The sequence below is a fragment of the Sitophilus oryzae genome, unplaced genomic scaffold (genome assembly GCF_002938485.1).
Source record: "Sitophilus oryzae breed Bouriz unplaced genomic scaffold, Soryzae_2.0 scaffold_551_pilon_pilon, whole genome shotgun sequence".
Lineage (NCBI taxonomy): Eukaryota > Metazoa > Arthropoda > Insecta > Coleoptera > Curculionidae > Sitophilus > Sitophilus oryzae.
In genome coordinates, this window is record NW_022147142.1 from 799,822 (window position 1) to 817,969 (window position 18,148).

At 32.5% G+C, this 18,148-nt stretch overlaps 2 protein-coding genes across 2 annotated transcripts in view; one reads left to right on the forward strand and one right to left on the reverse strand.

Annotated features, from left to right (window-relative positions):
- LOC115887077 (CD63 antigen-like) overlaps positions 1-7,683 on the forward strand; it is a 34,343-nt gene extending 26,660 nt beyond the window's left edge. The window contains exons 5-6 of the mRNA XM_030906398.1: positions 1,487-1,694; positions 7,080-7,683. Of these exons, the coding sequence (XP_030762258.1) occupies positions 1,487-1,688 (202 nt within the window). The 3' untranslated portion in view covers positions 1,689-1,694; positions 7,080-7,683. The remainder of the gene's footprint in view (positions 1-1,486; positions 1,695-7,079) is intronic.
- The window catches only part of LOC115887075 (pseudouridine-5'-phosphate glycosidase-like), a 229,706-nt gene that overhangs the window by 100,866 nt on the left and 110,692 nt on the right, over positions 1-18,148 (reverse strand). The gene's annotated exons all lie outside the window — the stretch shown is intronic.

Below are 18,148 nucleotides of genomic sequence, written 5' to 3' on the forward strand. Positions count from 1 at the left end.
AAAATAAGTTTATAAGAACCTAATAAATTAAATATATCAATGGCAGATATGGTCAATTACTCTCAAATTTTTTTCACCACTTTCAAAACTGTCTGCAGCAATGTTAAACGCGCGATAATGGTCTACCATTGTTGTTTTTCGATAATAATAATATATTTTCAAATTTCAAAACGGAGAAATACATTTAAAATTTACCAAAAATCGATACCTTTATTACCTAGGCGCCCCCAGCGTCTGCCACGTTGGGCTTAGTGAGTCCTCATGTCATGTACAGTAAGTATAGGGACTTCACTGTACAAAACCCTAGGTCTGGTGAAATACATACAGGTAACCTTTCACTGGCTCTTAGACTATAATGTTTCTATAAAAGGCGAAATGACTTTGGATGTCGCAGCCTTATTAATAATATAAAAAAAATGCCACCTTCAAATTCAATCTTTTAATATTAACTGACTTTAATGTTGGAAAAAATAATTTCAAAAGAAATCAATTTTTTTAATTTCATATTGACTTTAAATATGATTTGTAAATATGAATAACACACCTAAAGAAAAGAAAATAGGTTGGTGGTATTATGGAGGAAAAAGTCTACAGGCTTACAGAATTTATTTTCTAAACAATTTCCAAATATGCCAGACCAGTTATTGAAGACTATAAATGTAAGAGAAGAATAGTGATGAGGATCATGGAGAAATAATAAATAAAAATGAATTAAATATCCTGTTACAAGTGGAATATGAAAACCAAGTAAGGAACAAAATACCTACTTGGAGAAATAATTGAAAAACTTTGAAGAAGCCTAATTTTAAGTCATTTAAAGATTCAGAACACCAAGAATTATTGGACGGCGCGGCGGTGAAGAATGTAGGGCAAATTTTGTCCATTTTTTAATTATTAACAAGTATTTGATTTTGTGAATTGTTTAGTATTTAATAAATACATTTTCTTTTGAAGCAGCAAGCAATATATTTGATTTTTTAAATATTCTCCTATGTTTACAGTGTACTTTTTGAAACTTTTTATACAGAATATATCTGATAATAGTTTATACAGATCTCTGTGGAAAAAAATGATAATAAATTTGTCATATTGTGATATAACTTATGATTATTATGTTTGTTTGATCAGGACCGCATTATTTTAAATTTTCGCAAGTCAAGAACAAATTCGTATAAACCATTCTAAATGAACTTTCTTCATTACAAGGAGTTCTTCTAAAATGAGGAAAACTTATTCATCATTTCTAAAATTTACATGGGATTTCCTATGTACAGGAAGGCGATGCAACACATGATTAGTAAGTCCTCTTGATTAGTAAAAATTAATATTATTGCTTTATTCACAACGAAGTTCCGACCCCCCGTAAAAAAGTGTTTAGTTGCGTCGAGAAAACGATGGTAGTGCTCTGCTCGTCTTGGCGGCAGATAATTAACTAACGACCCCCCCCCCCAACATTTTACAGTTATATAATTGTTATGCTTTGTAGAGCCGAATTAGAGCTGCCCAATGCCAACGGGGCCGTACCAGGAACTTTGAGGGCAGAGGGTGCAGAAAGCGAGCGAGAATCCCTACTGGTACGGCCCGAAAGCGCCGCCCTGCTTTCATCACCACCCACGCAGCCTAAGAACCCTAATGGCAACAACAATTACGAAATGCGGGAATATCATCGCAGTCACGATAACATATGACTAAAGGTATGGTTTTAATTCCTATATTCTTAGGTAGTTCATTTTACAATAACGTGTATATTATATTTTTTCTTAATTGATAGATATAAATATTATTCACTGAACACAAAAATAAAATGTTTCACTAACTTACACATCACTTTCTAAAATTAATATGATAAGTAAAAATAGATATATTAAAAAATTGTGATAACCCTGAAATGGCTAAATAGTTTTTTTTGAACGTGCTACTTTAATAAATAAACAAAATACAACTTTTAAATATACCGGATGTTTTTCAAGAGTGGCTCTCCCCTATAAATTTTTGAATTTTTTCAAATAAAAAAACGAGATTTGGTATAGTGGCTCACACCTATAATTTTTTATTTTATGGTTCATCGGAAATATCTACATTTGATTTTTAAATGCATCGGTATTTTTTGACTTTATTTGATAGAAAATGATATTCTGAATAGCATGGCATATGTCAACGTTTGACATTTTCAATTAAAAAATCGTATTTTAAATTTCAATCTAGACTGTCATGACTCCACATGTGTTATGTCACCTTATTCAAAATATAATTCTCTATCAAATAAAGTAAAACAAATACCGAGAGTACCATTTAAAAATCAAAAGTTGTAGTCATTTCCGGTGAAACAGGAAGTGACCGAAAATAAACGAAAACGTCAATGAATCCTGATTTATGTCCTATACTAACAAACCAAATCTCACTTTTTTATCTGAAAAAATAAAAAAAAGTTATTGGGCTGAGCTTCTTCTGAAAAACACCCGGTATAAAATAATCTTAAAAACGTTACAGAGTGTGTCAGATAAGAACACAGTTTACAGAAGTAAAATGAAGGCGGGGGGCTTTTTTATGACTGATATTTATTTTTTGAATAGTAATGATTAAATTAAGCATGGAAGTCACTTTTGAAGTTTTGGCGTTTGCTCGCCATTTTGTAGTTTAGTGACGACTGTTTGAAATTGCTAGAATTATTAGCAATTAAAGCGCAAATAGACAGCAAGTAAAAATAAAAAAAAATAAACTTATTATTTTATACAACAGGGCGATTCTAATTTAAAGTATTTTGTGATAAATATTAAGAAACTGTTGTTAAAAAAATAAATTATGTAGGTTAATTCAGCGCACTTTTTAAAAATATAGAGAGTTCTACTGGGTGTCCCCAAAAAAAGTTACATATCAAAGTTGTGTTTTTTGTAATGGAACACCCTATATATGAACTGATTTTCGGATTCTGGGAGAAAAATAAAAGTTAGTTTTATAAGAGACGTATATGACTAAAATGTAAGGTTTTTGACATATTTAACATTTTCTAGAAATAAAGAACAATTTTTAAATTACAATAAAAGCTACCTAACACCCAGTATATTATTCCGATATTCAATGGAGAATTCATGTCTCTTCAAAATACTATTTAGATTGCCTACCCCTTAAACAAAGATTATCCGAGATATTTTCATTTACATGATTTGATCTGAGTAGATCATTATTTGATCAAATCTAGGTGACTGTCATGTCTGACGTTACTTCAACATAGCTGTTTAATTAGTCCAACTTTAAAAACTAGTTATCATTTTGTGTCAGTTAAAACAAAAACATTTTTCAGAAATTTGATGAAAATGCAAACTTATCCTACATCAGAGAGAATTGTTATGATTCTATTAGTTGGTGAAAGCACACTGCATTCACCTCAAGATCTAGACCAATTCTGGACAGATTGTGAGCTAACACAACATAATAGAATATACATTCTGTTAAACTTTACACTACTCGCAAAGAAAAAACCAAACCAAACAAAACATATAAATGTAATTATCAACGGCTTACCTTAATTTATAAAATGAAATTATTGCTCTAACTTCATATTAAAATTATTACGCAAATTATAAATTTGATATTATTTCAATGTTAGCGTTATCTGGCACACTATGTAAAGAAATCGTAATTTCCACAAAAATTCATAGACTACATATTTCTTTTCTTCAAGATCTCCTCAAGTATGATGGTCGCCTGCTCTAGGTGTTGCTGGTGAGTTGCAGCTTTGCATGATCTAGATTAAAAATACGCTTAATCAATTTGACGGTTTTCAAATAAATTCACTTAATGCAGCTAGGTATCACCAGTTTGTGCTTTCAATCACCAATCACTTAATGTTGTGCTCCACAATACTCGTTATTATCATGGAATATATTTTAATATGTTTATATAGTTTTAATGGTGGAAATTGATATGAGAGATATCAAAACACAGCAGCACTACCAGAAACGCCTAGAATATCCAGATATCGTATTTATACTAACACAAATAAAGAGAACACAGCACATTACACAATCACTAAATTAGAATATGTTCAATGACTATATGTATGACATATTTTACACATTTTAATCTAAATCTAACTCTATACCGGGTGCGTCTCAAAAATGGCTCGCCCCTATAACTTTTTTTTGTTCAGATATAAAATCGAGATTTGGTATATTAGCATATGACATAAATTAGGATTGATTGACGTATTCAATTCAGCGTCCGGATTGCACAACGACCTTAGCAGCGGGCAGCCCAGTAGGCAAGCGAGACAGCGACGCGCCGATTTAACAAAATAAATAATTTTAAACCTGGCGTCATTTCGTTAATAATTATCGTATCGTGTTGATTTTTGCATAGAAATACTCATGAGTCTTTAGCGCTTCCGACAAGCCTAAATAACTGGATTATTTTTTATATTTTCGATTTGTTTACATTGCCCGAGCATATTATAACTTTGAGATAAAAATCTCTGTTATAAATTTTAAAACTGACAGATATGAATACTATCATTTAATTAGTTATACATTTAGTTACAACATATTCCAAATTTAGGTCTATCGGTTTTTGCTAGCAGTAATAACGAGTATAAATAAAAAAATGGTCAGTACAACGCTCGCCGTTTTTAGCGCACGTTCAGCTTTGGTTTTAGTTTTAGCGCTATTTTTACGGAAAATAAATTCTGAACTATGTTCAAATGACAAGAACATTATCATTGCCGATATCTCCTGGTTATACTGTAGTTCCTTTTTCAAAATATTGCATTGTTTTAGCTTAAAAAAAACTTGAATTATGCGGCTTTTTTGCGAGAGCTACCGGCGCTGCGTTAATAAAGAGATGGCTATGTGTACGTCAATCGAAAGACAGTATTTGCGATAGTCTCTTGTTTACACGGAGTATAGAAAATTTTTGCCACAGCTTGTTTACTACCAGTAGTATTTGGGCGTTTTTTTTAATTATTTATTATTAAATAGAGGGAAATGCGACCGAAAAGAAAGGTCAAAAGTTAGTAGAAATCCGGATAAATGGAAGTGCAATATTTCCAAAAAATCTCGTGACGAGGTAAAATTACAGTTTATTGTGGCTATGATTGACGTACATAGCCATCTCTTTATTAACGCAGCTCCGGTAGCTCTCGCAAAAAAAGCCGCATAATTCAAGTTTTTTAAGCTAAAACAATGCAATATTTTGAAAAAAGAACTACATTATAACCAGGAGATATCGGCAATGATACACCCATTCCAGGTTACGGATGGAGTCTTCCAGGTTCTTCAGTTCCGCTTTCTGCTATGGTTCCCGCTTGGAAAACAGAACCGTTCTGGCGCAGGTAGTGGAGTGTTCGCTCCTTTTCTAGCTAGATCATTTGGTTTTTCATTCCCTTGGTGAGCAGGCACCCAGAGTAGGAGGACTTTATTTTCATCGTCTAATTTGTTGACCTTCTCTAGGGATTCTTTGGCGAACTTCGAATTGATGGTTACTAAGGATCGCGTTTAGTGCTGCTTGACTATCAGATTCGAAGTATTTAGTTTTCGGCCAAATACTCCTATCCCTGTCCCTGCTTTGGTTTTGAAAGCCTCAGTATACCACGTTATGGTATGGTCTTTTACATGCTGAGCAAACGTTTCTTCCTTCCAACCCTTTTTATTTACTCAATACTACTGTGAGGTGTTTCTCAAAGTTGTAAATTCTTGGTATGTTATCAACTGGGAGTTGGAGAAGTGGAATTTTCTTTTTGAGGGTGTTCCAAGCCCCAGCCCTAACCTGAAAATTCTCCCACTACTGTTTCCATCAATCTTTTTTTCAAAATAACTTTTATTGAAAGTCTAATTAAACAGTATATTACAGCATAGTATGGGAGATAACACAGCTTCATAAAAATTAGATCTTACACAAAAAGAAACACTGTACAAAAACTGCTCTTATTTGTGGATTCAATAATTCCACGATTAGTGAAAAATTACCAAAAGAAAACCACTGTATCAACGGAAACGTTTCTGGACTTTCTGACTGTTCCCATAGTGATCCAGGCTGAGGTAAGAATATTACTTTATCGACAATAAAGTACATTCTCTTTGGAGAGTAGGACAGAAACAGATACTCTCTCTACTCGGGTGACCTCTAGTTCAAATGAGATCGGACCAAATACCAATCGGACCATTTATGACTCCCATAAACCTTGCGAGGTGATTAATATGGATCGAGGAATAAGCGCTGTTATTTTCAAGGAATCCGTACATTCTTGCTAAATAACGGACAACTAGTAGTTACTTTACAAACTAACCGGTGAGTATGCAAACTATCTACAAAATCTGGCTAAAATGTGGATTTTATGTCAGTTTACAAAGATAACTGCTAGTTTAGATACTTATCACGTAGTTAACAAAATTTATTTCGGTTCTTGTTAATGTAGATCTTAAGTAGGTAGGATATGGCAATATAACAAATTTCATATTAATTCATAAATTTAATTTGTAACTAAATAACTTTTAAACAGACTTGTTGAATTTGGTAATCATCGAAACTTATTTTACCCTTCCTTATTATCACTTCCTGAACTAGATAACTATTTACTATCCGGATTTCAACTAATTTGTAATAAAAAAAACTACTTATACAGGCTCACTTGTGCTACTACAGTAATACCTAGTATGACATCGCGGTTGTCTCATAAATTCATGAGGAATATACACTCAGATGCCAAAAAAAACGCTACGGAAAAATGTTTGGTGTAGTTTAAATTGTTATATTTTTAGCCCTATTTCCTTGATTTTTTAGCAAACTCTATATAAATATATCAACTTTAATTCGTAACCTCAGTTTATTAATGGGAAAACATAACACAATATATTTGCGGCCCCATTAACAGTATGAACCGACATCTACAGTTCTAGTTAACCTTAGTTCAACTAGTTAAACAGCGGGTAACTAGTTACTAGTTACCCGGTATTTGACAAAAATAATCGGATCCTCTCAAAATAACAACGTATAACATTTTAGTTAGTTTGTGAAATAGGTTATTTTTAAACTAGCCAAGTACCCATTTTAGCCGTAACATATCTAATAGCAGTATTATATTTCAGTATCGCCTGGAGGGCTTGTTCGCCCGTGGCCGATGGGGCCGCGTCAAGAAGGGCCCCCTGGCGACGCCACTCGAGGACATCTTCAAGCGCAAGCCGCGCGGCCGCGTCAAGGACGACACCTGCTGAGAGCTGCTCCCGCCCCCCGTACCCTCTTACGCGCCAGAAACACTAGTATAGCGCCACGCCGACGCGCCGTCGTCCAGCCTCTGGCGCGCAGCGGCGCCGCGCAGCCTCGTAAGAGTTCGAGCGCGATCGGAAGGGTGCGTCACGCCCCTTTAGAGACGTTCTCGCTGTTCTGGACGCTGTCGCCCTCAGTTTATCGCCTTAATTTTCGTGACATCTTCCGAGAAAACAGCTGTGTTAGATTGATATGGTTGATTTTTTTAAAGACACCAACGAATTGTTATGTAGACGATATAGTTGTTCGAAAAAGGTAGACGGACTTTATAGTAACTGTTAATTATATACCGATAAATGGATGACAGGCGACGTACTTCGAGTTTAGATATTAAAAAATAAATTCAGTGGCTCTTTAAACACAAATTTTCCGAACAAAAAATGATTAATGTTACCCGTCATCGGAAACTAAAGAAAAGCAAATATAAATAAATGGGTAAGAAAAAATTAAAATGCCCTAACAAATTTGTCTCTGTTAATAATTATAATCCCAGTGTTTTTTTACGTAAAACAGATATTTTGTTTTAGCGTCCATGATACCGCCAAAGTATAAAATTAAGGCATTCTGTATAAAACCTAGGTACTCCATAAAATAAATAACAATTTCAGGGAATGTATGAAATTAAATGTTGTTATAACGTACCTTGCCTAGACGTTTTTCATGAAATAGCTAGGTATTTCATAGAAAGGGTGGTCCCAACTATATTCCGGAAACTTCGGCAGCATATTCTGCAGATAAAAAGAAGTAGTAAAAATAGTAAAAACGGTCGTATAAATTTATGTGCTTCTCTCAAGAAATGTCTGTGAGTTTTTTGACATAAGAAATTTGATTTTGATGTCAATATGACTCCTACTTGTAAAGAGCGCCACCTACATATGGCGTCACCTACACTGGTTTGAAGAATAGAACTTTTCTTCCGTACAAAACTACTGAAAAAAAAGATACATTTAGGACGTTTTTTACGTAAAATAGTTCTCTTGGTAAAAATCGCTACGAGTAATGGTTCTCGAGATATTTGGAATTAAAATTATCAATACCTATCATCATTGACTATGTTGACTAACTAGTTATTAGACTGATATCATAAATTTGAAAGGTTTTGTGCCAAAAGCTCAACAGAAACTGTTTTATCATAATATTTCGCAGAAAAATTTATGATAAATTTAAAAAAATAAAAATTTCACAAATTTAACATTTCAGTCAAATAACTATCTACTCAACGTATTTATTTTTTGTCAATAATGACATGTATTGACTATTTCCATTCTAAATATCTTGACAACGGTTGCTCGTGGCGATTTTTACCAAGAGACCTTTATTTACGTAAAAAATCACGGAAATGTATATTTTTTCGCTCAGCAGTTTTATACAGGTCAAAAAAACAGTTAAAACACATGTAGGTAGCGCCCTCTACAAATAGGATTCATATTGACACATCAAAATCCAAATTTCTCATATCAAAAAACTCCCAGACACCAATTTTCATCCAAATATTGGCGTTACTTCAGAAATTATTTGGAAAAAATCGAAATAAAAACTAAACTCCTACACCCCGTATCTCCGAAACTAAGCATTTTAGGACATACATTTATACAAACTATTTTACTTATTTCTATCTGCAGAATATGCTGTTCGGATAATCCTGTATACAAAATATTTCAGTTTATGGATGGGTTCGAAATCGAATTTAAACAAACAAATTATAAAAAAATATATTGTTGACTGAAAATTTTACATAAATATGTATCTCCGACGGCTGCATTTCCCAGTTACTACATATAAGAACATTTACAAAATTATATTCCAACATAATTTGTTGCAATAAATCGGAAATAACGGTATCAATATCAGTCTTGAATTGAAACAGCAGAGGCAGTTAAGATTAATTACAGTTGAATTAGAAATATTAATGAATAACCTGGAAAATACATTAAACTAAAATATGTTAAAAAAAATTACAGAAACATATAGACCAAGATTTATGACTTTCAGGCTAACAATAAAATATCAATTAACATTACACTTCCGCTATTTTTCAAAATGCATTAATTAATTTTATGTCAATACAGGCATATTTTTTATACTAAGGGCTGACAAAGGTTAGTTTTAGGTCGAGCTGTGCGTATATAAGAAGAGTACAATGTGTTTATAATGTACTAAACAAAGAAAGAAGAGTAAAAACGTTGCCAAACGTATGAAATAAACCGAGAAACTGTGCACATTGTTAAGAGACGTGGATGGAGATATAGCAGATTCGTCGAGGTCGTCCGGTCGGGCGGTCGTAAGTACTTAAAATTGTAGGAAAGTTCACGATTTAATTACGTCTCGTGATACTTTATTTGTTTATTTATTAACGAATCGTAATTTTCCGTATGGCTTGTAAATTTTTAAGTGCAAGTTAGAAACGCATGCACTTTTGGTAAAAATAAGCGTAATTGAGTTGGTGTTCGACAGTGGTCGCGCTATTAACACTCTGAATTCAAAAATCGATATCTCGAAATCTATTAGAAACAATAATTGATTGTAGTTCTTTTCAAAAACTTTCTTAATATTTCTGCTATATTTTCTTGGCAGACAGTCTGTAAAAATCTTTGTTATGTGTTAAAAAGTTGAGCTTTTAAATTATCGCGATTTCTGACGTTTTCTCGTTATAAAAAAATGACACCCTAACGATACCCTTATAATTCCATTTCAAATGCTCAGAAACATATCTAATGATTTTATCTAGTTATTTTTTCAAGTCTTTTAAAAATAAGCGGTTTGCGATCGTGATTTTACTTTACTTGATAGGGAAAGGCGTACCGGAGAAATGTGGCAACTCCGCAAAAGCACACCACATTTACTTTTCCACACATGTAAATACCGACCCAAAAGTAGGAGCTGCCAGCACGGTATGTAGTGCTAAATGATATTTCTAGAACTTGTCTAATTGATATTACGTACTTTATCGTAAAAATAACAGAGGTGGGACAATAAAGAATATCTGTTTGATGTTAAGAATCACTGAACGAAAATATTATTCGATGCAGGAACACCAACTGTAAAACGAAAATATTTTCGAAATTGAAGGAGTTATTTTAATACAAATTAGAAATACATGAATAATTTACACATCAAAATAATATACAAACTGAAGTAAGTGAATAAAATAAAAAATGGTATTAACCTACTTCTTTATGTTTTAATGTACACAAATAAGAAACTTCAAATAAGTACAATTAATGTCACCTTCAGTTTAAAATTTCAGTAATGAAACGATTTTAACCCGTCTATTAGAGTAAAAAAGGGATTAAACAAATACTCCGGCTATTTTCAAGAAAAAGGTTATTTGTATTATTTAATATGACCTGAATTTTGACAACATATATATCCAGTAAATATATGAGGTTTTTTAGGAAATATAAAATGCTTGCGCTTTAAAATCGAATTTAAAGTAATGTTAAGAAATGAGTTGAGGAAGATTGTGACCTAGCTGTAGAATTTGTCCTTTATTTTTAAATATTTTCAGAAAAATTATTTGAAGTTTCAAAGAACTGAAAATTCTAAATAAGTAAGATAATAAGCATTCCATTCTCTAGTAATTTAATAAAGTAAGTTATATATAAAGTAAACACAGATAGTTAAAATTAATTGTTGTTTTCCAGAATTTATTCTAAGAAATAATATAATCTGTTTTTTCTTCTATAATATTGAAGAGAAAATAGGTAATATTATAGAGCCCCAAGTAATTCTGGAAAACTCATATTATAATTTTATCTGATACAAATATTCAATTAATAGCACTTTTGTGTTATCTTTGTTTCAGTTTTGACAAATATTTTGGAAAATTTATTAGCATACCTAATTTCTGAAAAGACGATCTTAAGCTTACAATTTGTGATAATTTTAACATATTTAATACTTTAACTAAATAAAAAAATATACTCGAATGTATCCTTAATTCGTTCTTGATGCATTAACAAAGTGTTTAACAATATGGACAACAACAATAACTTTGTCACTCAACTTGAAATGTTTATGTCAATGTAGATTTTTAAATTTTGAATTGTCTTTTAAGAGTGAACCCCTTGAGGATATTGAGATAGATATGCAAAAATATACATACATGCAAAAAAAAATTACAACAGCAAAATAAAACTATACTCCATCTAGAAAGATCCGGAATTTTATATTTTCCCTAATTTTAATATTTTTTTTTTCTGGAACACTCTAAGACAACAGTAATCCATCACGTAGGTTGTGCCGATAGTAGGCTATGACCAAAATCGCATGGCAACACCATCTGTCAAATATAGTTTATTGTAAACCGGCTTAAGATTTGAGAAATAATGTCGCAAGTAAAAAAAAAAGAAGTGGTGGAATATTTGTATAGAAAAGGTGTCCGAAACATTAAAAAATTAGTGCAATTGACTGAACTTGGAAAAAGTGCAGTATATGAGAGAGTAAAGAGGATAAAAATTGGCACAGATATGAAGCATGGACCAGTTTTAGGAAGACAGCGTAAGATTCGCGAAAACAATTTAAACGCTTTAGTGGCATTAGGACGACAGAATCCGCGCCTAGGGTTTCGCAAATTGACTAACAGATTTGGAAGTCAACGAAAATTAAAAGTGTGTCCAGTAACCGTCCGTATGTCACTGAAAAGACACGGCTACATATCAAGGAAGCCAAAAAATCCCTGCAATAACACCTCTACAAAGGCAGCGAAGAATGGATTTTTATCAACGTCTATCTCAGCGTGGTGCTACACCTCTGTGTATAGTCGATGGAACTGTCAATAGTGCAAAATATTGTGATATTTTAAATGGGTTTCTTCTTGAAACGGCTCATGTTTTATATCTAGAGGGGTGGCGTTTTTAGCAGGATAATGCAAGATGCCATACGTCTGCCTATACTCAAGCTTGGATGTAAGAACACCATTTGGCAACAATTCTATAGCCAGCAGCTTCACCAGACCTTACTCCCATTGAAAATATATGGGGACTAATGAAGATTGAAGTGGAACGAGCAGCTCCACGAAATAAACAAGATTTGATTCGCACAGGCCTGGACTACCGCCACACTGAACATTATGGAGTAGACCTAGTTTCGGGTGTACCTGGACGTTAAGTTAAGTGTTTGGAGTTAAATGGAGGTTGCATAAGTAAATAAAATTAATAATTTTATATAGTTATAATTTTCTTAACTGAAGTCCTAAAAATATATATCGATAATTCTAATTTTGCTTTCTATTTTCCGGATACTTTCTAGACGGACTATAGTATTTTATTTTGTTGTTATAACACCAAAGAAGTTTTCAACCCCAACTGTATTCAAATGAATGATTCTCCAAGGAAGCGCCAAATCGAAGAGAAAAATATGAAAAACCTCCTTTATTTATATCTTCAAAAAAGTATTCTCGGTGATTCGCCACTTGCACTGTAAGAAAATGTACAAAAAATAGTTACCTTTTGTAAACCGCTGCGTTAATCTAACGAAGAACTTAACTTGTCAACGGTATTTTACTAATGAAACAAATTTGCCTAACGGGCAAAAAAATGCTTAACGTTTCGGGAAGTATATCTCTTCTTCCCGAAACTTATAGATATTTGTAGCTGTTGTAGATATTTTTAAGGTGCGTCCATATTGCTCGTGATCCTTGCTTGCGCTTCCTGTTTGTCGTGTTTCTCAAGATTTTCCGTCTCGCAAGCAACTGCGTCTACATTGTAATGTAGTGCTTGCGTTCGTGCTGTTCGTACATATATGACACCGAAGTATTTTTAATAGCGGTTGCTAGTGCGATCATTATTACAAAACGAAGGAGACAAAAAGAAAAAAAAAGGCGGTGTTGGGTGTCTAATAATTTCATAAGTAGATCCCAGCACAGTAAAAGTAAACTTCTACGCGATTTACAAACAGACAGAATGTTTCTTAATAATTTTTATCACATGTCCGCTACTTATTTTAAAAGGCTTATTAAGTTAGTTAGCCCCTGTATAGAAAAAAAAATCAACTTTCAGGAAGTGTATTCCTGTTCCGGTTAAAAAAAGACTTAAAGAAAGATTGGCCATAACATTAAGATTCCTTGCAACTGGAGACTCACATACCAGTTTGAGTTATTTCTTCAAATAGGCGTATGCCAAAATATAAATAAATATTCTCAAAGATCGGATTAAGATAAGTAGGCAATATAAATATAGAGTTACGTTGCATTAAAGGTATATTTATTATTATTAATCCAAGAACAAAACACAAATATTAGTTATTCTGAACAATAAAAAATAAGAAAAATCATGGTAGTATCATCATACTGCAGTAAATACTATCAATCCTATGAATGAAACCAAACTAAAAACATAACAAACAACTGCAGCTTGAGCGCTTCGCACTGCCATGCCATGCCGTAAAGTATGCTCACATGGCTTCGAAGCTTCTCTTTGATGTAACGCGACAGAGCCGAACGGTCGCAACAGGCACTTGATTGTGATCGCAAGCATTTGCAACACCGCGAGCGTCGCGAGCGCCGCGCACATCTTGCTCTGACTGTTTGCAATGTTCTTCGTGTTTCACGTGTTCGTTCGTCCTACTCGCGAGCAATGTGGACGCACCTTAACAGCGCAAGTGGCGAAGGATCCTAAGGACTTTTTTGAAGAGATTAGAGCTACAGAGGTAAAGTATTTCCGAACTTATTTGGAATAGCACTAAATATGTGGTCTGCTCAAATTACTTCATCACGAATTAAAATAAAGACTTGAAGGATTACATTACTGAAGAAGCTTTCGGAGATAGATAGGCTAGGTCGGCGCGGGTGGTGTTGAAGAGACGAAGATAAAAGATGTGAGCGAATCGAGTATGGTTAGGTCGGGCATTCGCAATCGCTATTTCCTAGAGGTGTTAAGGGCGGTTTACACGCTACGAGAAGTGCTAGCGATTAATCGTAACGATCGAATTGTTTCGATTTATCGTTAGGTATAAACAGGACATTGTAGCGATTTATTGGAATTGGAGTTGGATTGGATGATTGATGCTCTCCGGCATCAATTTTTGCGAATCGTACCGATATGTTTGAACGCCTCAACAAGTTGCACCGCATTTCTCGTTACGCTTTCGTTCGGTTTATGTTTTCCATTGTTGTTTCATCGGAAAGGTTTTTGTGTATAAATCGAAAATATGTATGGCAGACAATTCAAACAGACAAACTCCTCGAGAGTTATTGAATGAATTTATAGAACTATCGAAGGTTTACCTGTTTGTGGCTTGTTAAAAGTAAAGAATACTCGGACAGGAATAAAAAGGACCTTGCGTATATTGAACTCGTTAACAAATACAAGGAGTTTGATCCTTCGGTAGACAGAAATGCTGTTGTGAAAAAAATTTATGCGTTGCGTAGGGTTTATAAGAAAGAACTGTCGAAAGTGCAAAAATCGGAAAAATCCGGGGCAAATCCTGCAACCAATCCAAACCACACTACTTCCTCCATGGCAAAAGCTATTTTGGAGTCGATATCGAGAGCTCTCGATAACGAAATATGACAAAACATCGTTACTATTTATCGTAGTGTGTCAACAGTACTCCACTTTTCCGATTAATTGAACCATAAATTTGTCAATCACATTGTTACGATTTCTCGTAGCGTGTAAACCGCCCTTTATGATCAGATTGATGAGCGGTGTGTGGAAAAATAATTATTATTTACCAGGTAGAGGACTGCTACAGTTAAATCTGAATAAAATTGCACCATAAACCTCAAATTTGGAATCCTCCTGAATAGTAGATGTTCTCTATAAAAAGATCTTAGGATAAAACCTTACACTTATTATATTATTATTAAAGATTACATCCGCCTATGACTCAGCCTCATTTTACAAATCAGACGCCGACAAAGTTTTTAATGCTGTTCCAACTGAGATCGGATAAAGTATAATATACATTTTTACCTCTATTGTTTTAAAAAACATGACTTGATTAATTAATACCCTTTGTAATTTTTAGATACATAATATAATAAACTTTTTTTGTAAATGCTAGATTAATAGCAAATGCAATTTTTAACTGCCATCAATAAAAAAAAAACATTTTCTTTTTAATTCAAAAATATATTAAAAATATCGTAAACGTTTAGCTCTACGTATATCACTACCATTTTGTCATAACGTAAAGCAGGGTTTATGTCGACGTATGTTTCCTTTATGAAACTAAAGAAACCATAACTAAAATAATACTCCCCCACACTACAAGGCGTTAACTGTGAAACACTTTGTACCTATATGAAGAATGAAATATGGAATTATACATATTTTTCTATAAATCCTTTCGAAAAAACTTCAAACTTGATTATACAAGTTAAAATAATAAATTGTATATACAGTGTGTGTTATTTTATTTTATTCCACTTTTAACATGTTACATTTTTATTTTATGAACTTCTATAGATCAAAAACTTATATAATTTTTAGTTAAGATTTCAGTATGTAGTCAATATGCAATTTTTAAAGGGAATTCATATATGAATGAAACCAGAAAAAATGTACTATCTAATAAACCTGTAGGTACTATACAAGGTGTCCCATTTTTGCTAATAAATATTAAAACCTGAGTTAAAATTCTATACTTTATTTAGTTTAATAAAGTTTTATCTCCAAAAATAAAAAAGTTACAAGTGAGACTAAATAAAATGTTGACACTGTATATATGTAAGCACGCTACCATCTGCTAAATAATAAGAACAAATTAGCAAATATCGTACCAAAACTGCTGAAAATTACCCAAATCTACTACTATTCACCAAAACACTTAACCATAATCGATAATCAGGTTAGTATCATCACCAAATGATACTAAGCAAAAAGTATCACAAAGTTTTTGAATTTTTACTGGATCTCACTTTGAAGACCCTTCAAATTCAATGTACATAATAACGAGTCTAAAATTGCTGGCAAAATATGCGGCAAGAGTTTAAAATAAGTGTTTTGGTATATATCGTAATAAACGTGTGTAATTTTCAGTAGTACCACAAAAAGGCTTCAACATAAGTTGCATTTCTTAAAACTAATCTTTATTTATCCTATATCTAAACTTAAGATGTTGTAACAAGTTTTACATTATTGTATGAATATAGCCACATATATACCTATTTTTTGTAGAGGCACTAATATAACAAGAATATGTATATTGTATAAAATATATAGCACTATTTTTTACTTAGATGTTAACAACGACATGACTGGTTACTACCTATAATGATATATCCCTTTAATTGTAACTAATATAATCACATTTAAATTCATGCAAGAACTTGTGTACATATTAAAATTTTAAGACTCTTACAAGACTTTATATCTAAGAAGGATTGGAAATATTTCCATAATTTAAGATCTGCTAATAAAAAAGTAGAATTTACTGGTACTTAGGTCGAAGGTGATTGTTCTGTTTCAGCTCCATTTTGACTCAACAAGATCGAGTAGCAAGTTAATTGTACAGGATGGTCTAATAACAGAAGGCATCGGCTGTAGTTAGGAAATAGATGAGGACAACAAGCAAGAAAGAAATAAAAAATGTCTATACCTCTGTGGCTGATTCGTCTCTCCAAAAAAGTCCTATGGGTATATCACCACTGGAAGGAAATCTACAAAATAAAATAGTAATTTTTTGGAAACACTGCTGCTTTAACCAACGGAGACTAATTATCAGCAGTGGCTTACTAATAAACAAATTTACCTAAGGGACAAAAAAATGCTTAACGTTTCCGAAAGTATATCTTTTTTAAAGCAAAAAAAAACACAAAGAACAAAGAAAAAAACTATTTAAAATATCTAAATAATAAGGTAAATTATTAACTTAATAAGGTAAAACCAGAAAGCTTCAAACTTTCTGTATAATTATTTTAATTTTTACGTATGTTATGTTTCTTTATTTTATGTTCTTTAAAATCAAAGAACCGATTGCCATACATTACTAACAATACATTACGTATAACAACACTACGTTACAATACATTTATTTTTATTAGATATTTAAGGGTCTAGACCTATGAACACTGAACCACAAACCAAAAATTTAATTTACAAAATACCATGTGATTGTAATAAATTTTATATTGGAGAAAAATCTAGAATTTAGACCCTTAAATGTTCGAATTAAACGACATAACGATTATTTAAGAAAGGGCGACTTTCACAAATCTAAGATTTGTCAGCATTCATGGGGCACAGGGCACAGAATAGATTTTAGCAATGCAAAAATTACAATGAAAGAAGCGATATAGTCCAGTCATCGTAGTCGAAATAGGGTAGGAATCTTGGAATTCAAGATAACCGGCTGTAAACTCGTATAAACCTTTATTTTAACATCCTAAAACATGCCTCAAAACCTACATATGATAGCATGTGCGCGTAGATAACTGGGGTCAAAGGTCAAAAAATCGATTTTTTTGTGTATTTTTTGCAAATATCTCGTTCCCTTTCACATTTACGCTATTTGTATTTTTTATAAATATTGTAGAGGATAAAATTCTCTACAACTTTTGTTTCAAAAAAATTTTTGTACCTCAAACCGTTTTTGAGATAGAGGGCGGTGGGCGCGCAGTCTTTCATTATGTACGGTATCATTCAAGTTCAACCTGTAGTCTCGGTCAAAAACACGCCGTATAAATTATTGAAAAATATAGAATTATAAATAATTTACATTTTTTCATAAAAGATCATATTGAATATAATACTTTTTTTCATAAATTAAGTATATCTTCATTTAATAACACTTACCTCTTTGTACAATTAGAAAATTATTAACAGAAATACTTTAATTAAATTTCAATTATTATAGTTAAATTTATACTAATTACATTTTAAGTAAATAAAAAGACAAGAAATACATTTTTAATTTATATGTCTATTAAAAAATACGATTTCATACA